The sequence below is a fragment of the Vipera ursinii genome (assembly GCF_947247035.1).
Source record: "Vipera ursinii genome assembly, chromosome: 1".
NCBI classification, from domain to species: Eukaryota; Metazoa; Chordata; class Lepidosauria; order Squamata; family Viperidae; genus Vipera; species Vipera ursinii.
Window position 1 is genome coordinate 99,402,199 of NC_139512.1, and position 24,863 is coordinate 99,427,061.

General features: G+C 37.8%; 1 protein-coding gene across 1 annotated transcript; it reads left to right on the forward strand.

Moving 5' to 3' along the window:
- Nucleotides 1-2,479: 2,479 nt before the first annotated feature.
- Nucleotides 2,480-19,168, forward strand: TMEM9B (TMEM9 domain family member B). The gene is made up of 5 exons (XM_083350129.1): nt 2,480-2,758; nt 5,703-5,794; nt 8,098-8,206; nt 9,245-9,379; nt 18,130-19,168. Exons 1-5 carry the CDS (start codon nt 2,672-2,674, stop codon nt 18,283-18,285), a joined length of 579 nt encoding a protein of 192 aa, XP_083206255.1. The 5' UTR covers nt 2,480-2,671; the 3' UTR covers nt 18,286-19,168.
- Nucleotides 19,169-24,863: the final 5,695 nt, after the last annotated feature.

Here is a 24,863-nt window from a genome sequence, read left to right on the forward strand (position 1 = left end):
AATCACTTTGGCGTAGTAAATACAAAAATATGAGGAAAGATCTTTAGCTATTAGTCTTCAGGGGTAAAATGTTGCATGCTGAAATAGCAAAAAACCTCAGTAGATGGCCATTTTGTACCAACATTAAGTATATGCATGGCTCCTAGTAGTTGATGGAATATGTACAGCAGTATGTTGGCTTGCAAGGTAGTCTCTAGATTAGATATGCTAGTTTCTACAAATCTCCAGGACAGGCGGACCTGGACAAAGCCCTTCTGGATTGGATTATACAACTTTCAGAATGGAAAGACATATAGATAATGGGTGAATTCTTCCCCCCCACCCAGTTTGATTACCTTATTGTAATTTTAATAATTATGTTACTTCAATACAAAGCTATTTGTACTGTATTGATTGAAGACTGTAATCTAAATGTTACAGTTAAGACTGTTGAAGAAAGAAATATCCTATGCATATTAATTACAGTTTAGGGTATGTGGGTTTTTTTCACAAATATTTTATTAATTTCAAGTTTTACAATCATAGGTACTTAATAAACAACAGGGTGTTTGGATTCCTTTGTCATTCAGTGGAACATATTAACTTTCACTCAAAATATCTTTTGAAAGGAAGTTACCACATTATTTTGGGTTTCAGACTGTTATAAAAAAGAGGAGAGATTGGTTTTTAACAAATTTAGAGACATTTAGTTTACCAAGTTTATGTAAGATCTTGGGTAGTCAGATCCTCAGGTCAGTGCAAGTGTAAGAGAGTTAGAACTTCTCACAATTAAAATACTGGAAGAATAATCAGACCTCATTTGAATGGAGAAAAAAATGGGGGGAATAGTGTTGGGTTGTAGTTTTTTTTACTTGTCTTGATGCAGAGCCATAGTTCCAAGTAAATCATTGGGTTTTTGTTTTTTAAGAGTGTCGGTATGGGTCCAGACACCTTCACAAAAATAATGATGCTGAGGCTTTACATCATTCCAGTTTCTTCCCTGCCTCCCTTGCACCCATTTATCTAGTTCCCTTCTCGGAAGAAAAAAAACAACTGCTATGTTAGACAGGGCAGGAAGCCTGGTGGATGTTTGCAGGCCCTGCTGGAGCTCATGTGTGCTACATTCTCATTACCAGGAAGTGACTAATGTATTCTAGTAGTTAAGATGTTGGATAAGGGAGAAACCGGGTCCATTATCAGCCACGGAAATGCATATGAGTGACTTTTGACTACTGGGTTTCTCTCAGCTCAACCTGTCCTCTCAAGTTCTTCCCGGGGGGGGGGGGGGGGGAAATAAAGGGAAATTTCCATCTGTGCCAGATGCTTTCGAGTTCTTGAAAAAATAGTAAGTAAGAGATAAATATCATCAATCATTATTACTTTAGCTCCTGGAGGTCAAGTGCAAAAGTGCAACTATTCTCAAGAAGAAAGCTTCTATGTGCAATTTATATATAAAGATAGGAAAGCCCTAATGAATCAAGCAAAAAGGCAATCAGATGCCCTACAATCATTTTCTCTTACTCTTGTTTTTGAGGAAGTAGTATGCAAAAGAACCCTCCCTCTGGACCTGGATGTCATTCCTAACCATCTTGATTTGCAGTTGGAAACAGCAGTAGTTGGAAACAGAACTCTAATGTGGCTTCTTAAAAGCACTACATTGCACAGCTTGGACAAATATACATACCTGAGACATTTTCTTTCAAAGAATAAATATTTGCAAAAACCAGGAAACTGTGCATTTCATACTCAACTCAGCCACATTTTACCAACCCATGTGGTTAGGTTATGCTTCACTGTGTTGTAAGAATACAGACAACCCACAAGAAAGCATGTTGTCCTTGCCTTGGATAGTCCCTTGGCTTTCATAATTTTGGCTTTATTGATTTGGAGATGGAAGGGGAGAAATTAGAATTCAGTCTCCTGAATTACAGTATTTGTAAATGTTTAAGCACTTGGCAACACCTAGCCAACATTGATTAATCAAGAAAGCTATACTGAACCGGTATGATAGTTGTACTTATATGGTATCCTGAGCCCGAATTCTGGGAGTTGAAGTCCACGAGTCATAAAAGAGCCAAGGTTGCCTACCCCTGTCCCGGGAGAAGGAAAGAGAGAACAAACTCCTCCCATCTCCCTCTCGGTTGGACGCGCGACAGGCAACAGCCGCTTCAACGAATAATTACCGTATCTCGACTGCAGGGACGCGCGTGACCGTTAGAGGGCTCCCACGAGCCACCTCTAAGTCTAGGACCAGGGGTCGGCAACCTCGGCTCTTTTATGACTCGTGGACTTCAACTCCCAGAATTCCTGAGCCAGCCATGCTGGCTCAGGAATTCTGGGAGTTGAAGTCCACGAGTCATAAAAGAGCCGAGGTTGCCGAGGCGTGGACTATTTCAGACGCCACACAGCGGCACTCCTTCCGCTCCCACGCGGGGGCGGGTGGAACGCTTCCACGCCTCCTTTTGCGGCTTTGCCGAAAGGGGGCAGCGCCGGGCAATTAAAGTCTCCTGTTGGGGCAGCTCGAGGCCCCGCCCCCTCCCCGAAACGGAAGGCCCGACGCGCCACGTGACTGAAAGACCGTTCCGAGGCGGGCTTTGGAGGCGGAAGTTTCCATGATCGGAGAGCCGAGGCTGCGGGCTCCGGGCCCGCCTCGGCGGCGCTAAGAAAGCCGGAAGCCCGCGCCGAGTCGGCCATGGCGGTCCCGAGGGGCGCGTGGGCGCTGCTGTGGGCGCTGCTAGCGCTGGCGTGGGGGTCGAGTCAAGGCACCGACGAAGGAAAGGTGAGCGTGCCCGTCGGCCCCCTTGGCTCAAGGCCGCCCTCCCTGTCGCCCGCCTGCCTTCCTGCTTCCCGGCAGCCAAGAAAAAACCTCTCGAAGGGCCGGAGGGGAAGCAGGGCGCCCCCACCGCCTGGATAATTTGAGCCAAAGCGGGGACCACGTCATTTTTTCAGCTGCCATCCCCGTCTCGCTCCCCTCTTTCCTCCCCTCTTCTCCCTTCCTCCTTGGTCTCTACTTTTAAGCTATGCTGGCTCAGGAATTCTGGGAGTTGAAGTCCATGAGTCATAAAAGAGCCGAGGTTGCCTACCCCTGGCCTAGCCAGAGAACTGTGAGCAAGAACAGAAATAATCGTTCTTCGAAGAGGCCGATGTTTTTATGATTTCAAGTTGCTTCGATTCTCCTCCCGCCCCCGGTCCCCCCCCCACACACCACCACACACACCACCGAAGTGTTTGTCAACTTCTTTTTCTTGTAGTAAGGTGCTTAAACCTGTAATGCTTCTTGTTCAAACCTATAATTCAAACGCCGTTTGAAAAAGCATCTCATTCCAGCTAGTGTTTTTTTTTTTAATTTTGCACTGAGAATTGATATGGCTGTCTAGTCTACGTTTGGCTATAATTTCTTGTGACTCTCCACAAATGAGATTTAATGCTTTTGTCAATCTGCAATGCTTTTAAATTGGGATCTCTGGGAAAAAGGGGGAAAAATATCTGAAAGAAATTTCAAAATAGGAAATATATATATATATATACGAAGCTGAAGCCACCAGCCTGAGGATGACGGATGAGATTTCGTCGAAATGTTGCCCTGATACCTCCAATTCTACTGGGAAAAAACCCGAATGACCAAAGAGCTACATACAAACACCCGCGAAAACCTCAGAAAACAAATATTTATATTTATATATACATACACACACACACACACACACATAAACATACATACATACATACTGTTTTTGTTCCTCTTTGTTCAATATATACTCCCAGAGAGCCAAAATAAGGTACAAAGCACAGTGGGTAACTTTTGCATGTTAATATTTTATCTATGTATCTGTCTTACTGTGGAAGAGTTGAGTCAAATGAATTTATTTTTGGCTGAAATAACCTCTGAACAGTGCAAGCAGAAATTATATATACATATATTTTATTAACTTATTTTTATTCCATTTATAGGCAGTCATAAAGCAACTAAAAAGACATTTTAAGTATATGCTTAAATATACAGTTTGAATTATATGTTTATAATTATATATTTATATTCTAGATGGTTTTTAATATCTCTATAATTCAATTTCAAATTCAATACAATTATAATGATTAAAACCAGTAGTATGAAAATTTCTAAAATAAAGGGAGTGGTTAAAGGGAGATGTTTTCAGTACCTTAATAAGTTATATCAAAGATGAAGCCGGTTCCACTTCAGTAACAAGTTCTATAACATACCTATTACGGAAACAATATAGTCCACACTGGAGTCCATGTTTCAGTTCACTGAAGCATGTCCACACTGGGATATGCAAAAAGTACTGGACATTTAATGCATCAGATGGGCTGCACAATTAGTGCAGGTTCGAGTCCCACCAGGCTCAAGGTTGACTCATCCTTCCATCCTTCCGAGGTAGGTGAAATGAGGATCCAGATTGTTGGGGGCAATTAAGCTGACTTTGTAATAATGCCGCTGGGGGGGGGGGGGAAAGCCCTAATAAGCAGGCATATACATAGAATGAAGGCTATTGCTAAGCACATTGATTTGTGCTTTAGATTGTAAGCCGCCCTGAGTCTTCAGAGAAGGGCGGGATATAAATGGGATTAAAATAAAAATAAATAAATAAAGTACATGATCATGTAGATAATTCGGGCCTATGCCACGTATGACTGTATATACCATAAGCATATCCTGAATTGGGCATAGAAGGTAACGTGCACTCTGTAAAACACTGTTTACCACTGTGTTTTCCGGGCAAGTTGAAATGTCTAGATTGTTTTTCAGGACTATCCTATGAAGTGTTTTATATTGAAGATGGATTGAGATATTTCTTCTAGCATATAGAACTTCTTAGAAGATAGCTCCCTAGTTTTTTGGGGGGACATAAAGGCAACTGGGGAGAAATGTACTTTCAGACTTGCAAGATTCTGTTAAAGTAACTTGTACAACAAAGAAGAATTACTTCATTTGGGCATGCGTCCTGTTTGGGATACCTCATAAGGTTGACATTGTACCTCCTGCTGCAAAATCGCTTTTGTTAACTCCTTCCTATTTTCCTTGGTTGCCAGGACACACAGATGTTCCCTTATGTTCTGGCCTTTTTCTCTGAAGTTCCAGATTCCTATCATCATCTTCCTTCTGCTTTTTAATTCTATGAAATTGCTGTTTGCAAATATGTATCAGCTGGATTTGTATGCCACAACTATGTTTAAAATAATCATAATTTAGTGTAATGACTAGTCAGGTTACGTGAAGTTTGTCTTAGTTAATACTGTCTACTTAGCCATAACTAAAGCTCAATAATGTTAATAGGTAGCATTTTAATCCTGTTTAATATAATTATTTATTAATGGGATAATAGCACTTAAAACCTTGAATATCTTACTCCTAAATAAAATTTAATTGCCATATTTCCCTCTGAATAAAACAAACTTATGAATAAACTGAATCGCAGATGACTCCTGCAAATGCATTTCTGAGCTTTTATCTTTCAGTTTGGGTTGCTATTATGCTATTTAAAAGATTTTTGAATTATGCTGAAAGTCAATACACATTTATCTGGAAAATAAAATTTTAGTTTAACAGGCATTTCTTTTCAAATAGGTTTCTTGGCTCCATCTATTCTGCTTTTGTTCCAACACACTGGAAAACCGCCCTTAAGAATTATTTCTCTGTTTCCCTGCATTTATAATTTTTATTATTCTGACAACATCATTCTTAATTCACTTTACCTTTACAGAACTCTCAGGATGTCCGATGCAAATGCCTATGTCCACCATACAAAGACCACGGAGGTCAATTTTTTAGTAAAAATGTTTCACAGAAGGATTGGTAGGTATATGATACTTTATATTTAAGACATCAGAGTATTTTAAATAGCTCATTTATTATTGGTATTTGAAAAGTATTTTGGATCAAGGAAACTGTTAAATCTGGATGCTTAAATTGAGGTTGTTTGTGGTCATTGCTAGTAAATAAGGTTATATTTGAAATAACATTCAGAATAACTTTTATAGATATTTTGGTTTAAAAATCATTTATTTTAAAGTGTTTTTATATAAGACAATGTAATGATTTTTGATATAACTTGAGATCTTAAAATTAATCAGATACATGTCTGTAGGCTGATTTTCATGGTTTTAGATCATTGGCTTGCATAACGTCCCTTACTTATACAGTAGGTGTAGATTAATAAACAACATCTGCCTATCACAAGCACTTGGCAAGGACTCAATAGGTGGATAATAATGCTAAACCTGGCCTAAACATCTGGCTAGCTGAGTGACCAAGCATAGTAATAATATACGCTACGCAATTCACTGCGTCTTTGGACAAGATGTTAAAAGCATTAGAATGAAACAAAAAGAACAAAGATGGCAGAGATAAGAAGCCCAAATGAGAACAAAGAAAAAGTAGAAAAGGGGGCTTCAATCATGCCAAAGGTCTTGGTGAAAAGCCAAGTCTTTCAGGGCCCTTCGAAATACCAGTAGGGTGAGGCCCATTGAAATCCCTGTGTGTGGGGGGGGGGCGGAGAACCTCATTCCTAAGGGCTGGCACTGCTGCAGAGAATAGATGGCATTGTTTAATCCAAGGAACCCAAACCATACCAACCCTGCTAGATCAGATTGGGCAGACACAATGAGAGACAAGTTGTCCTTCAAGTAACCTGGCCCTATGCTTCAATTCCCAAAGCACCTTGTCATTGTCTATTGTCTACTTCTGGAGAAGAGCAAATTTCCTGAGGAACAGGAGGCAGATTTTCTCAGTAGATATTACGACAGAATATTAAAGCATTATTGCCCCTATTGCAATATTCATATCATGAAGACCTTCTAGCTGCGTAACAAAAGACGCCTTTTCTGTGGTGTTATTTATCATAAGGATCCCTTTTGGTGATAGTGTTAGATCATATAATTTATTTTTGTTCCAATAGGGGGTTAAATTAATCCAGGTTGTCAAAGATAGTTATAATTATAAGCTGGTTCAATTAAAACATTTTATTTGTCTGGTAGCATAATGAATAGCTTTAATTTATTCAACGTTGTTATGCAGTTATGAATGAAATGTGCTACTTTGTCTTCTCATCTTGGTACAGAAATAATTATAAGTTTATCAGAAGGATTAAAAAATAACTAAAATGAAAATGTGTCCAAGAAGACCTATAAAAATAAACATACTTAAGAGGACTCTTGAGTATACATGTTTCCTTATCAGTCCTATATCATTAAAAATCCCTTATGAAAATATAATATGATATTTCACAGATCTACATCCTCAATCCATAAGCCTCATAATATGATTTGATCCAGAAATACTGAATTTTCTGCATAGGATTAAAAGTTCCTGAAATATAGATGAGGAAGAAGGAATTACTATTCTGTAAAACAGGTCTGGAGCATATTATATTTATGATAACTTTGATAAAATAGGAGGAAAAACAGATTATAGCTGAAACAATCGGTCCTATTGTTCCACAATCACTTGTCTAATGGAAATTGTTTTCTTTTGAAACCTCTTTCAGTTGTTCCCTAATTTTTGCCACACAAAAAAGATTTTTTTCATATAGTCTATAGCTTTTGTCTTTAATTATTGCGTGCCCTATGATTTTATGCCAAATGAAACTCTTTGTAATATGCTCTTACTATATTTTAGAATATGGCTTAAGTGGAAAAGTTAGGAGCATGATAGATTTGCTGGTAATGGTATCACTCATCTTTGAGTTATTAGTAATCCTTATTGATGCTCCCAGTTCCAAATAACAAAAGTGCTGTCTCTCCATTTAGGAAGCATGGTAGTTGATGAAAAATGTAAGATTCTTAGGTTAGAGGAAGGTGATATTTTGGAGCTTACTTATCTAAAAGTTCTAATGTTGACATTTAAACAGATTTGTTTGTTTCGTGGAAACCACTAATTTTCTAATAGGTTAAATATTAATGAGACAAATTAAAAATTTAAGCTGATACTAGGTAGATTAAATGTCAAGTATTTCTAACATTCATACAAATTAATAATAGATTGGTTAACTCTTCATTCAGGGTTACATTCAGCATGTGTTCTTATTGGTGAATATTTCTTTCTGGTGGCATAAATTTATCTAAATCCCTGCCAAATATTTTTTTTTCCTTCCCATGCAGTGATTGTCTTCATGTGGTGTATCCTATGCCAGTTCTAGGACAGGACGTTGAAGCCTATTGCTTGCGTTGTGAATGCAAGTATGAGGAAAGAAGTTCAGATATAATAAAAGTAAATTGTAACTCTAATGTTCAAATGTGTTATAACATGTATTATAACAGTATCTTAGATAATAAAATAGTGAAAGCAAGGCATCTTTGTAAAATTTAATTTTCTTTTTGTGAAAAATGTAAATTACTGATTTACAAATCAATCTGATCATAGCACTTAGGTGCTAAGATATATTACTTTGTTATGTTATCTAAGTCTAAAGATGATATTTCCTAAGATGATATTTCCTGAGATGCTAAGATTTCTAAATATTTATTTATTTTTATGGTCATAAATTGCTTTTTTGTTTTCAGTTTTGGAAACATGCTGGATTACATTACATTTCATATTATTCTGTCCTTATCTGTCTTAATTCTTACCATTTCAACTGTAGTCCATATGATTCAGTTGCTTAGCATTAATTTTATGAAATTTTGTAAGCTAGTGAATATACATCATTCTACCTAGCTTTTTCTTGCCAGTTCAAAGTATGCTTGAAAAATACTATGTATGCTGTTCAGTGTGCAGTAAAATTACCTTTGTTGTACAAGTGTACAAGCAGCTTGGGACTGATTGCACTTGTTGAGTACACCTGATATCAAACACATTTGCCTGTAAGCATGCATATGATGCTTCTAAGAAGATTGTCTTTTAATTTGTACAAGAAACTGCTTATAGTGTTGGATATTTTCTTTTGCTTATGTTTCCTACCTTATTCGGTTGTTTCTAGAAGAACATCTGAAATTTAATGTAGTGCTCACTTTTATTAGCTGGTATCCAGTAATTTTTAAAGCCACATTAAGGCAATTATAATAATTTTACTTGAAAATGTGAGTTTCATCTTTTTTTCTATGTCGTCTTCTTAGAAATTTTTTTTCCAGTTTTTTCAGTCCATTCTAAATTCATAATTTTATTTCTTTGATTGTATTTTGGGGATCAATGAGTGAACATAAGATGTGTTGTAGTTTGCTAGACATTTCAGTTTACTTTAACAGCCAATATAATCCAAATAAGTATGATCTTAAGTGGCATAAATTGAAATATTGTTTTGTATTATAGTTTACCATCATAATATATTTGTGCATCTTGGGTCTTCTGCTACTATACATGGTGTATCTCACTATGGTAGAACCAATTCTGAAGAGACGTCTCTTTGGACATTCACAGCTAATACAGAGCGATGAAGATGTTGGGGTAAGTTCTGTGTTTAGTCTATTCAAATATGTAATGAGTTCTCTAATTACAGTACAGGTTTAATTTTGATAGTTTAAATAGGATTTAAAATCTGACAAAGATATCTCCATTAAGACTTTAGAATTGACTGCTAAAGTGAAAACTGTACTATTATTTTCCAACAGTACTGTATTGGAAAACCATCTTTCTAACAGTAGATGGTTACTATTGATTGTCATTGTTTCCAAAATAATGTGTTTCTCTTTAAATATTGTTAATTGTTAACATGGCAATATTCAATCTTAAAAAGAAAATTAAAAAAATATACAAACTAAAAATGCAAAGAAGGAAAAGGAAAACCAGAAAAATATTTTTGTATTTATACTTACCAATAATTACCTGTTTGCTCGTGAATTCTCTAATATGAATAGTATAAGATGTTTATGGGGGTCTCACAGAACCTCTGTCATAGTAACACATGTTGCTGCATCTTTTGATTGATAGAAAATAAGTAGATCCATTTCTGACAATCATTTCATTGAGGTCTGGAACAATATTTTTCTAATTTCTTAATATAATTCTTTTAGCCATCCCTTGCTTGATAGAACCCTAGCTACTGATAAATAGTCAAATTCCAAAACTTTGGTATATAATTCAACATTATATTAACATCTTTAACATTTGATGATCTACTGAATAGGGATGACTTGGTGGTCTTTATGCCAGTCATTTGACATTTCCTATACAAGGTTAGTAACAAACATTTGTAGAAACGTGCCACGCTCCATTCACAATCCTTTCTTGGGTATAGATGTTGTTGTTTAGATTCATAAATAAAGGTAGTCTTTGGGTTACAACCCTAATTGGGACCAGAATTTCCATTGCTAAGCAAAGCGGTAGTTAAGCAAAACATCACATGACTATATTGCTTAGTGACAGCAGTCATGGTTATGGTCATAGGATGACAACTATGTGGTTGTTAGATAAGGCCCTCATGCATACAGATTCAGCTTGAACTTCCCTTGCCTATCTCTCATCTCTGCCCTTAGCAAGGCTGAGATGAAGAGACTACTGCATTCTGCTGTCCCACAAATCCCGTGGGGCAGCAGCTCTATCCACCTTGCTATAGAAGGGCTTTTAAGCTGCACATTTAACTGGCAGCACAAGAAAGTGATTTTCACATATTTCCCCTTCACTTATAGTCTCTTGTACCCTCATGAAATTTGCCTCAAAGGGTTAGAAAAGGGAACCGTATGAAGAAGAAGGCAAAAGTGTGGCAAAAACTATCTCTTCTTTCACCTCCCCATGGATACCCTTCCTGCCGTCTAGTTCACTGTGAGGAAAATTCCACTCAGCGTGTGCTTTTGCTATAAAGTGTAAATGCTGGCTAAAACCTTTAGTATTGGTGTCTTTTCAGTATTTCGAGTATAATAATTTTGTCACATACTTTAGGGTTCTGTCAGCACAGTATAAGCATAGGGCCTAATGCAGTGGTGGGAATCAAATATGTGAACAACCGGTTCTCTGTGTGGATGCCGCTTCCGGAAGTCCATTCTGGGCCTGGGCAACAAAAAATTAGCTACCAGTTCTGCCGAAGTGGTGCGAACTGGCTGAATCCCACCACTGGCCTAATGTCATGCATGCCTGCTATTTAACTTCGATTCATTGGAATTTTGTCTACGGAGGGCTCAAGAAAAGTTAGTTAAAACAAATAGTAGCATTTAATGGACTGTATGAATTGTTCATACTGTGCTGACAGAACCCTAAAGTATGTGACAAAATTATTATTGCACTCATTTCTCATGCTAGTAAAGTTATGCTTAAAATCCTACAAGCTAGACTCCAGCAGTATGTGGATCGAGAACTACCAGAAGTACAGGCAGGATTTCGAAGAGGCAGAGGAACTAGAGATCAAATTGCCAACATACGCTGGATCATGGAGAAAGCTAGAGAGTTCCAGAAAAACATCTACTTCTGCTTCATTGACTATGCTAAAGCCTTTGATTGTGTGGATCATAACAAACTGTGGCAAGTTCTTAAAGAGATGGGAGTACCAGAACATCTTATTTGTCTCTTGAGAAACCTATATGCGGGCCAAGAAGCAACAGTGAGAACTGGACACGGAACCACTGATTGGTTCCAAATTGGGAAAGGAGTCCGGCAAGGCTGTATACTGTCGCCTTGCCTATTTAACTTATATGCAGAGCACATCATGAGAAAGGCAGGGCTAGATGAATCAAAAGTTGGAATTAAGATTGCTGGAAGAAATATCAACAACCTAAGATACGCAGATGATACCACTCTAATGGCAGAAAGTGAAGAGGAACTGAAGAGTCTCTTGTTGCGAGTGAAGAAGGAGAGTGCAAAAGTTGGGTTGAAACTAAACATTAAGAAAACCAAGATCATGGCATCCGGCCCTCTCAATTCCTGGCAAATAGATGGGGAAGAAATGGAGGTAGTGACAGATTTTATTTTCCTGGGCTCCAAGATCACTGCAGATGGGGACTGCAGCCAAGAAATTAAAAGACGCTTGCTCCTGGGGAGGAAAGCCATGGCAAATCTAGACAGCACACTAAAAAGCAGAGACATCACCCTGTCAACAAAAGTGCGTATAGTCAAGGCTATGGTCTTCCCAGTTGCAATGTATGGCAGTGAAAGTTGGACCATAAGAAAGGCTGAGCGCCAAAGAATTGAAGCCTTTGAACTATGGTGCTGGAGAAGACTCCTGCGAGTTCCTTGGACTGCAAGGCGATCAAACCGGTCAGTCCTAGAGGAGATCAACCCTGACTGCTCTTTAGAAGGCCAGATCCTGAAGCTAAAACTCAAATACTTTGGCCACCTAATGAGGAGGAAGGACTCACTGGAGAAGAGCCTAATGCTGGGAAAGATTGAGGGCAAGAGAAGAAGGGGACGACAGAGAATGAGGTGGCTGGATGGAGTCACTGAAGCAGTAGGCGTGAGCTTAAATGGAGCCCAGAAGATGGCAGAGGACAGGAAAGCCTGGAGGAACATTGTCCATAGGGTCGCGATGGGTCGGACACGACTTCGCAACTAACAACAACAACATGAATTGTTCAAAAATAATATGTACAACAAACTTGGGCAAAGTCTAGTAAGCACATTCCTGACCATCATGTATCTTTACCTGACTAAATAGAAAGTAACTTATTGTATTACCAGAAGTTCATTATGAAGACAAATATCCAGAAGATTTAATAATGTCTAGCAGAATGTATGGAGATCATTAATACCAGTTTGTCTAAAAATTACAAATATCAGTTATGTTAAAGATATAAAATCCTTGAACTCTGGGATAAATAAAAACAGCCGTTTATTGTTAAAACAACAAAGCAATAAAACAATAAAAACAACCATTCGTAAAAACAACTATCTACTGCCTTAGCTTTCGCAGGTCGTCATCAGAGTAAACGCTGGAAGCTGGAGAGTCTGCTTATAAGCCTAACCGGCTCTGCGCTCTACTCATTGAGCGCATGATAGGCCTGTCTGCTCTAGCCAACCGTAATTACTCTGACTGCCCCGCATCACCTTGTACACATTTTGATCTTATCATCCTTTCCCCTCTTATCGCTCCCTGTCCTGCTAAGGCAGTAGATAGTTGTTTTTACATGGTTGTTTTTATTGTTTTATTGCTTTGTTGTTTTAACAATAAACGGCTGTTTTTATTTATCCCAGAGTTCGAGGATTTTATATCTTTAACGTAAATATGCCTGGGATTCGCATTTTCAAAATTATTTGAAATATCAGTTAATAAATGTCACCAGCACCCCATATTATGTTGTTGCTATATTTTAATATGAACATTAGTATTATGTATTCGCTTAAATAGTTTTAGGCCAGCCTTTCCAAACAGCTGAAGAAAATAAAATGTCATCAATTCTGCCAAGTATAAACATCAAAATACATAGCAGACAGAAACAAGTTTGAAAAGCATGTACAGAATAAAATGTATCTTAATAGGGCATTAAGTAGTAATTGCAAGTCATATATATCTTCATTTGAAAAATAATTAGATATATCCTGATCTGAACTAAAACCCTTTACTACAGTTTAGTCAATTTTTTGTTGAAAAGTTAATTTGGAGATATAAATTAAATGTTCAGTTCTGAGTTACTGATATTTTATTTATTTATTTTTATTTATTAAATTTTTATACCGCCCTTCTCCCGAAGGACTCAGGGCGGTGTACAGGGCAATAAATATCAAAATGTAAATACAAAAGTTAAAAAAGAGTTAAAAAGAATTAAATAATTATGCCCAATATAATACAATACTAAAAGTGTGTTAAAACTAAATCCAACCCCAAACCCATCAGACCAGGCCAGATTGTTCAAATAAATAAGTTTTTAAATAGCGCCGGAAGGAGTGAAGGTTGGGAGCCATCCGGAGCTCAACCGGCAAGCGATTCCACAGGTCTGGCGCGCCCACAGAGAACGCCCTCCCCCTGGGGGCCACCAATCGACATTCTCTGATCGGAGGCACCCTGAGGAGGCCCACTCTGTGGGAGCGCACTGGACGGAGGGAAGTTGATGCCGGCAGCAGGTGCTGCCGTAGGTAATCCGGACCCATGCCATGTAGGGCTTTGTAGGTCATAACCAGCACCTTGAATCTCACCCGGAGGGCAACTGGCAACTATAAATAAAGAAGAAGAAATGCACAGAAAGAGAGATTAATTATTTGGTTTTTGACACAAAATAATGCAGAAAATATATAAATATTTTGCATTCTGGAGGTTGTGCTAGTTCAGGGGTAGGCAACCTCGGCTCTTTTATGACTCGTGGACTTCAACTCCCAGAATTCCTGAGCCAGCCTCTCTGAATTTGGATAATTAGATTTTTGGCATAGTTAAGAGGAAAAGTGTTCCTATTTGCCTTTTCCCTGAGTTTATATGATGCAATAATTGCTAGAAAATATATTACTAACCATAGTATTCAACTTTTTTGAATGCCTAACAAAAGTTAGAATTTAATCAAATGTAGTTAACTATTACAAAATATTGATTGCTTCACATTTTATTATGAAATTCATAAACTTCAAACAACGCTTAGGTATAGTAAGATCATTTAGTATTTTGTTTGTATATTCGTATAGATTGTAGAATTTTTTATCAAGGGAATAAATTCTAGCAAAGACAGATTGAAGTATGAAATAAACTGACAAGGAATTCTGCTACTTGTTATATAGCTTGGTCATTTGACTTCCTTAAGTTTTTTTAAATTTTCAAATTGGTATTGTGGCCTTGCCAAGTTTAACTATGATAACTTTTATTTTTATATTCACTAGTTTGAACTAACAGTTTTTAACAGAACTGAAACGAGATATCTTTGATTTCTTAAATTTTTGCAAGTTATATCACATCCATCAATTACAATCTTTGAATTATGGAATATAGACCCTTTTATATGCAATATTTATTTACAGTGGGACAAAAAAGTATTTAGTCAGCCACCAATTGTGCAAGTTCTCCCACTTTAAAAGATGAGAGAGGCCTGTAATTTTCATCATAGGTATACCTCAACTATGAGAGACAAAATGGGGGGAAAGAATCCAGGAAATCACATTGTAGGATTTCTAATGAATTAATTTGTACATTCCTCGGTAAAATAAGTATTTGGTCACCTACAAACAAGCAAGATTTCTGGCTCTCACAGACCTGTAACTTCTTCTTTAAGAGGCTTCTCTGTCCTCCACTCGTTACCTGTATGAATGGCACCTGGTTGAACTTGTTATCAGTATAAAAGACACCAGTCCACAACCTCAAACAGTCACACTCCAAACTCCACTATGGCTAGGACCAAAGAGCTGTCGAAGGACACCAGAAACAAAATTGTAGACCTGCACCATGCTGGGAAGACTGAATTTGCAATAGGCAAGCAGCTTGGTGTGAAGAAATCAACTGTGGGAGCAATTATTAGAAAGTGGAAGACATACAAGACCACTGATAATCTGATAACCCTTGTTCTGTGGCTCCACGCAAGATTTCACCCTGTGGGGTCAAAATGATCACAAGAACGGTGAGCAAAAATCCCAGAACCACACGGGGGGGACCTAGTGAATGACCTGCAGAGAGCTGGGACCAAAGTAACAAAGGCTACCATCAGTAACACACTACGCCGCCAGGGACTCAAATCCTGCAGTGCCAGACGTGTCCCCCTGCTTAAGGCAGTACATGTCCGGGCCCGTCTGAAGTTTGCTAGAGAGTATTTGGATGATCCAGAACAGCATTGGGAGAATGTCATATGGTCAGATGAAACCAAAGTAGAACTTTTTGGTAAAAACTTGTCGTGTTTGGAGGAGAAAGAATGCTGAGTTACATCCAAACAACACCATACCTACTGTGAAGAATGGGGGTGGAAACATCATGCTTTGGGGCTGTTTTCTGCAAAGGGACCAGGACGACTGATCCGTGTAAAGGAAAGAATGAATAGGGCCATGTATTGTGAGATTTTGAGTGAAAACCTCCTTCCATCAGCAAGGGCATTGAAGATGAAACGTGGCTGGGTCTTTCAGCATGACAATGATCCCAAACACACCGCCCCGGCAACGAAGGAGTAGCCAGTCTCCAGATCTCAACCCCATAGAAAACCTTTGGAGGGAGTTGAAAGTCCGTCTTGCCCAGCGACAGCCCCAAAACATCACTGCTCTAGAGGAGATCTGCATGGAGGAATGGGCCAAAATACCAGCAACAGTGTGTGCAAACCTTGTGAAGACTTACAGAAAACGTTTGACCTCTGTTATTGCCAACAAAGGGTATATAACAAAGTATTGAGATGAACTTTTGTTATTGACCAAATGTTTATTTTCCACCATAATTTGCAAATAAATTCATTAGAAATCCTGCAATGTGATTTCCTGGATTCTTTCCCCCCATTTTGTCTCTCATAGTTGAGGTATACCTATGATGAAAATTACGGGCCTCTCTCATCTTTTTAAGTGGGAGGACGTGCACAATTGGTGGCTGACTAAATACTTTTTTGTCCCACTGTATAAATCTAAATTATATAGCTTCCCATCTTATAAGCAAGTGATTCTGAATGGTGCATTTTTTCTCTCTCTCTCATATACAAAAAATTCAATGAAGCCCATGGGGAAAAAAAATAAAAATCCCTGTTCTAAGTGTTCTTTTAATATTATTGGTGAGCTTTATCCATGAATCATCATGTACTCTTGCTTAGGAGACTGCCATTATTAACCCACCATGACTCCCTCTCTAGGTCTTTTCCAGAGGGCCCCCAAACTATACAAAAGAGAAAGAGTTATGGGAAAAATCTTCCAGCTAGCAGATGCTGTTCTGCTTGCCTAATAATATTGTGACCATGTGCTATTGGTATCCTCTCTCCTACTTACTTTGCTGTGACTTCATTATAAAGCCATGTGATTCCTGGAACGATTTTACTTCAACATTCAAGAAAAAATAAGGAACAAATTTGTTCAATTATTTCTTTTATATCTAGCTAATTTTCTTGTGAATTTCAGTAGAAACATAACTGAATCCCTGCCATCCATATGGGGTTTACACAGGAACCAGGATTTGAAAATTTTTCAAACATGTTAGATTCACAGTTTGGTGGATTTCTATTTCATTACAGTAATGTGAAGTCTTGAATAATCTGATAAATTAGAACGTTAAGCAGTATGAAGTATAAAATTATGTAAATAATTAGCATGACCTTCTCTAAATCATACCTTTAAACATAGTGTTCAAAACATTTTAAAGTCTATTAGCATTTGATAGTAAATGTCTATGTTTATGGATTGCATTTATTCTTTCATATGCTTAACATTTGAATGTTTAATATAAACACATAATTGTCTTGGTATTTTGTCAACTAGGCAGCTGTATTTTTGCTTTTTATTAAGATATTGAATGTAAACTTATATGTGTTGATATTCTTTGACATCATGGAGTGAATATTAGAAACAGCTTCACAATAGGTATTGCTGGTAAATAATACAGAAACTTTGCGAAGTCACATAGTACTGGTTATTTAAATTTGAATGCCATCTTACAGAAAGACGAATATAATTCTAAGTGTTATAACAGTACCCAAAGACACATAAATCCATGTCCATAGGTTCATTTTGCGGTAGAATTAGTCCAAAAAAAGAGGAAAAAATAGGGCTCTTCTTCCCTATTGATGGATTTAGATTGTCACCTTTTTTAATAGTTATTCCTTATTGGGGGGGAGTGTTCATACATTGTGCAGTTGCTTCCTCCATTCTGATGTATAAGGCTAAATAGTTCTCCCAGTGTCCATTATTTTATATTTGCAGGCAGGTTGCGTAACATCTCTCTAGTGCTTAATCCTAAGGTCTAATTACATACCCTCAAAATTATTGTTATATGAATATCTACAATTCTTTTATTGCTTTTTTTGTTCTTTTTTGTTCTTTGTCTTGGAAAGTTACATATAGTGCTATTACTAGTTGACATTATGCAAGAACTGGGTGTTTTCATGTACAGGTAGTCCTCAACTAATGAACACAACTGGGCCTGGAAATTCAGTTGATATCGAAACTTTCTATATATTTGTTACTCCTGATGTTAAGAAAAGAGTCTCTCTCTCCTCTCTCCTCTCTCCTCTCTCCTCTCTCTCTCCTCTCTCTCTCTCCCAGAATTCTCTCTCTTTCTCTCTCTCTCTCTCTCTCTCTCTCTGTGTAAGTGTGATTAGGATATATGTCAATGCATGTTTAGTTTGGAAAAGATGTATACTAAGCAATAATATTAAATATATATATATTGTTTATTTCAGGATCACCAGCCTTTTGCAAACGCTCATGATGTGTTGGCACGTTCCCGAACCCGGGCCAACATGTTGAACAAAGTTGAACATGCCCAGCAGCGATGGAAACTCCAAGTCCAAGAACAGCGTAAATCTGTATTTGATCGCCATGTTGTGCTCAGTTAATATGGCCAGTGGCATCTGATACTGGTTGAAATGTGCTAAAATAAATCACTGTCCCTCTCTCTTCCTGAAATGCCACACCAGAAAGTTTGTTTTTGCATCTTACCAACAAATATAGCACAAAACACAAATGGAAGATCTGAAAATCTTTTAATAAGCCAAAATCTCTGTACATAATTGCTTTTACTAATAAAATATAAGCAATTATTTGTGTGATCCTCATAAAATGAAGATAAAATTGTCTATGGTTCTTAAATGAGATTTACATGAATTTGGAGAAGAATGTGCGGCATGTGTGTTACAATGATCTACATATGAAATCTTGTAAATACATTGTTTTCTTATCACCTGCTATATGTTGTACATATAACTATCACTTCTAAAACTTTGAACTGTTAAATTATATTTCTGTTAGCTTGTTAGCTTCTATAAATAAAAGGCAGGCCCTACATGTACAGAGATAATTGGTAAGCCTAGAGGCCTGACTTTAAAGGTGCAGACTTAGTGCAGTAGGCATTTGGAATTGGGACCTTCTACGTTGCTTGCTAAAAATTCTGTGTGATATCTGCAATTCATGTAAATTTCAATGGTGAATAATTATTTTAAAAAATTAGCTTGATAATGGAATGCAAATAAAGTCTTCAGAATATTAGTATCAGAAGTATTTATTTTTTGAAAAAAAATCACACCATTCATAGTATTGTTGTTTCATATCTGATCTGAAACCCTATCTGCAATCCATTTTGGCTATTAGGCCACTATAGTTGATACCCACAAGAAGTGAAAGGATGAAACTATTAAACTAGAAGGACTCCACAATATTATTTTCATAGTTGATTGAAATAAATGCTGTAGAGTTTTTGTTCTAGTGCTTGTTCTAGGCGAAGATTGGAGTGGAGCAAAACAAGAGTTTGATTAAAAACTCATTTAAAATAGAGCTGTTGTTCATCAATATACAATGGAGCACCCAAATAACATCAATCCCCTGGTTTCTCTAGACAGGTTCATGTTGTCCCTGAAAGAGTTGGTTAGTGTCTCTTGCGTTTATAGCTCCTGCTTAAATAACAGGTGAAAGATGTGATCAAGGGAGCTTTATCCAGCTTCCACTGCTGTACCAGTTACAGCTCTTGGACCACAATGCCCTGATGACAATCTCACCTTAATGACCACTTATCTGGATTATTGCCAAATACTCTATGTCTGGATGGCTTTGGAGATAATCTCGAAGTCAACAGCTGGCATAAAAAACAGTGGCCGGAGCATTAGGAGGTCAGTCCCACCAATACAGCATAACATCTATTTTAAAGTCACTTCATTAGTTTTACAACCAGGTTTCCAAATCCAATTTGATTGTTATCTTTTAAATGCAACATTGATAACATGTAGCCAAAACTGAATCTACCTGAGCAGGGGGTTGGACTAGATGACCTCCAAGGTCCCTTCCAACTTTATTATTATTACTATTACTACTACTACTACTACTATTATTATTATTATTATTATTATTATTATTATTATTATTATTATTATTATTATTATTATTATTATCTCCTTGGTTTGGTTATTGCAAAAGGGCCTGCTAGAGTATACATCCCTTGCCTTTCCCACCCCCCAATAATTTTATTAAGTATTATATTAAACAAATCTGACACAAGGACCTAATTCAAAAATACAAAAAAAGTGTGGATGGAAAAAAGGGCCTCAAAAAAGCTAGTAAGAAGGAACTTTCCCTTTCATCCCCAAAAAGTATATTCAAGTACGTTATCACTGTCTTAAAATACGACCAAATATTCTTCATTTCATCACTCAGCCCTTTTTCTATGTACTCATCTCTAAATCTTCAGCTCTTTATTAATCAGCTCTTTACTAGGGTCTAATAAAAATTATCCGAAATACCTAACAAAAGTATATAATCACTCTTTCCATTTAGTCTAAGAACCCCTCATTCCTTTCTTTAAAAATGAAAATGTAATCCCAATTAACAATTAAATGTTGCAAAAAAAAAATTAAGTGGTAAATGTTACCAGAAATAATCCCTTATTTCAATAACAAAAATGGATAAAGTGAATGTCACAAACTAATCCATTATATCAAGTTAAACATTTTGTCAGGCTAAGCCCAAGAATGGCATGGAACAATTCAGCCAGAATTCAGTTCTTTATTTGCTTACACATACATACTGTAACAGACAAAATCTTGCCATATTAATTCCTTATGGACATACCTAGGAGATTCTAGGGAGTGGCAGTGCCACTTTTCTCCCACTATCTCCATCTCAAGGGTGTGCTGCCGCCTATCTCACCCCCCTCCCTTCTAGAATGTGCTCCCGTCTTCCTGGGAAACTGCCATCTCACTGTAGTCCTTCACACCAGTTCCCCCTCTGTGGGCATTATTTCACCCCTCTCCCCTCTCAGGAAAAAGCCTATCTAATCAAGATAACTATTAAACATAACCAGAGATAGCAAATAAAATTAGCCAGTTTTGTATTTTCCCCCCTTCCAGGCTACTCTTAATACCGCCGGTAGATAACATTTCTGACTTCTGTTTTCTTCCACTATCTTTGCCTTTTCCCTCAAAACGCTTTTATCATTTTTATCCAAGATCTTTCTAATTAACTTCAGAAAATCTTTTTAAAATCAATTTCATCCAAAACCTTACCACTTAAAAAACAGCTGTATAACCACACTTTTGCTGTGTATTGTAAAAACAAATTTACAAAATTGGAAAAACATTTTTCTTTTTAAAATAAATGGATTGAAGAGAAAGTCACCTGTGATTGGTAAACTTGCAGATCTGAGGTTTTTCAAGTTTAAAAACAATGGAAAAAAAATAAGCTCCAAAGGGATCAAAAACATGAAGTTTGGTCAAACCTTACGTCCTCTGCACTTACTACTCGGAGCATAAACCCATAACTCTGGATGCAAAAAAAAAAAGGTTTGTGCCATTTATTCACCAAAATTGTACACCTGAGCAATCTCCAGTTCTTTTAGTACAGATCTAATATCCAGCTGCCTTTTTTACTATAATACCCTCATGATCCAGGGAGTGAAAAAAAATGTGGATGATAGTTTGCCTTGCCTTACCAGAGGTCCCCACCACTTATTTTTTCTGAAATTCATGGCACATTTCTGTTGGTTCCATTGTATGGAATAATCTCCCACCAGAGGTCAGGGGATTCCCAACTTCCTGGCTTTTTGCAAGCAGATTATAAATTTATCCCATCAGACTATGCCCCAAGCTGAATGGGGAAGCCACTATGGTTTTTAGTAGGGGTTGTATTATATGACTTGTGGTTTTGCCCTATTGTTCATTGCCTAGAGCAGGGGTAGGCAACCTCGGCTCTTTTATGACTCATGGACTTCAACTCCCAGAATTCCTGAGTCAGCATAGCTGACTCAGGAATTCTGGGAGTCGAAGTCCATGAGTCATAAAAGAGCCGAGGTTGCCTACCCCTGGCCTAGAGTCTAATAACAATGAGAAGTTAAGAAATATCAATTAAGAAACCCTAGTTGTTTCCTCCCATTCCATTCTGCATAAGATTCCATGGATGGAAACAGAATGGGATGCCCCAGGACCTTACCTTGAAACAATGTCATCTGATGAGACCTAGGAGGTGGGGCTTTTGGGTTGTGGCACCTGATCTGTGGAAGAACCTTTCCTTTGATTTGATTGGGCCTCGCACTGTTAGCCTTCAGAAAGGCTTTGAAGATGTGGCTATCTCATTGAGCACTGGCTAAGAAAGTTAGATGTAAGGTATAGCATTTGCTGCTTATGCCCCAACTCTGAGCTTTGTTGTTGATTCCTGGTTGGTTTTAGTATTTAATACATTTTAACTTTGCTTTATTGCTATACACTACCTTGTGAGTTGGGCAGCTATATTAATCTCTTACATGAATAGGCAGAGAAAATGAGCCTTTGGTATATTAAGCTTAACCAAACACACACACATACAAAATTCATATAATTGGGAGGCAAGTGTTGAGCCCATCTTTCTGCATAAGAATTTGAATTAAAGCATCCAGGATCTTGAAGTAATCCATCAAAAGGAACTCACTATTACCTGTCCCTGCTAGTACAAAATTTCTCTGTAAATCAGCTGCATGTGCATAACAGTCTTGCAGGTTCAGAGGCCCATCTTAAGTCAGCATGTTGTTTTTCACTGGCCAACCAGATATCTGTAGTGTGCATGCAAGCGGGAGATAGAGATGTAATCCTTTCTTGTCATGCTTCCTTGACAGGTACTTCCTGGTACTTTGAGGGATGCATCCTTAGCAAAATCCAATTAGTAATTCTTGCATCTATGGTACTGTGACTTCTCCTTTAATGCATTAATGCATTTTGTAGCTTCCTGAGGAACTACAAAATGGAGATGGCTTATGCAGTCACTGAATGAGGCTAAATCCACAAAGGAAGAAGATTATAGTTTTTCTCGTACTCTCCTTTTCAAGCTACAAGAAAACCTTCATGTCTGAATGTCCAAAATGATTTGTTGCACATAAGATTTGAAATTGCTTCAAGGATTGTAGGTATCTATATTCTTGTTGTGATTCAGGGTCAGCCTGTGGGTTCAGCAGTTGGGTTGGACGATTCAGAGGAGGAGGAGGGGGGTGTTGGAGAGCTTGCTGATGATGGCCTTGAGACTCCGCAGAGCCCTCAGCCAGGCCCCTCCCATCTGGTTACGACGCAGACCCAGCTGTGTGAGCCTGACAGCGTGGATGAAGATAACCCACAGCTGGCCCTGTTCAAGGACGCCCGACGCAGGAGGCAGTCAATCAGGAGTAAACAGAGGAAGGCAATGGGGCACCTCGGAAGGAGGCAGAGAGAAGCCACGCCTTGAACTGTTTAAAAGGGGAATGTGTGGGAGGGCTGGTTTGCTGAAGGCAACCATTTGAATAGCTCCTGTTTCATGGTTCGTGTTTTGTTTTACTTTGTTTTATGTCAATACATTTGGCAGGCTTAGTTCCAGCCTCTTGCCGTTTTGCAAAGGGGTTGTCCCTGCCTTTTCTGCAGGGCCGGTAGTAGGCTGGTACAGAACAATTCTCACTGCAGTATGAGTTTTCAGAATGAGTTTACTTAAATATTTTTTTCTATTGCAGCTTTGCTTCAAATATCAGGGGTCTTTGGTGCTCTCTGAGCTTACTTGTTTTCTTGCAGATGTTTCATTACTCAAACTAAGTAACATCAGCAGCACTGATGATGTTACCTACTTTGAGTAATGGAATGTCTGCAAGAAAACAAGCAAGCTGCGAGAGCACCAAGGACCTCTCATATCAACCCTGAGCCACAAATATTCTTAGCTTCCAATATCAGTTTCTGCTTGCCATTCATTGTTTTAAGGGATCGGTTAGTTTATTTGTCCTCAAATAATCAGACTGAGGTTTTTCTTCTGTAGTTTGAAACAGTTCAACTGTACTTGGTCCTTTCTTATTTGAAAGTTGGTTTGCTATATATTGTACCTTGGGTTTCTAGAAGCATCACCTCCTGAATTTATTATCTCTCTACAAAAGTTTATCTCATTGCACTATCCCATTTGTAAAAGCTTTTTGTATAGCCTTTCCATCTAATTTCATCTGTGACTATAAGAACTATTTCCTTACAAGACTTTTCCTAGCTAAAAAAAAATATCCTGATTTTTCTTTAAAAAAATAATAATTGTCTTTTTATGGTTAATTTGGCTATTGAAATTTTGACTGAGATGTTATTCCTTGTATTTTCTTGCTTGGAATTAGTTTTGCTGTTATCATATATGCTCTAGACCAGCGGTCCCCAACCTTTCCAGCTCCACAAACTGGCAGGGGCATCAGCACCAGCGGCAGGGGGGAGGGTTTGGCTTCGCATGCACACACACCACTTGCACAAATGCAGCTTTGCCCACTCACCCACCACTTGTGCAGTCTGGTTTCCAACGGACCGTGGACCGGTACCAGGCCGCAGACAGGGGATTGGGGACCCCTAGTCTAGATTGTACTCATATTTTAATTTTCCTATCCTCAGCTCTCTAGCTATTGCCTCTGCTTTTCTCTATTATGTCCATTATTGGAAAACAATGGAGCTAACTGGGATCTACTAAATGGAAAACTAACTGGGATTAGATGTAGTATTTAAGATTGACAACATCTGGGATTAATGATGTTTAATGTTTCATTGCTTGTTGTTTTCTGCCCATATGGAATTTCCACAATTCCCATAGAGTTTCAATTATATATTTGGAATTATAAACACAACCAGAAACCCATCACTGGGAAGGGAGCCAGGTAGGGATGGTGGGGTGGGGGAATTGCTAAGAGCCTACTCTTCCATTAATTTCTTACACTGTTCATTTCTTTTCAGTTTAAAAATCGTCGTAATCAAAGACTAAAGTATGTTCTTTACATAACCAGCTCTGTTAATAATTGGATAGTCTTCTGGCATTGAGTCTTACTAATAAGCTGTCAACTTTTTCTGACATTTTCAATTAATTTTTCAGACAGTAAACATTCAGTGTTAAGCTATTATTTTGATAAAAATGATATAAATTTAAGAAACCTACATAAACATAGCAGATATAGTAAATGCATCTATAATTAGAATGTTACAACATA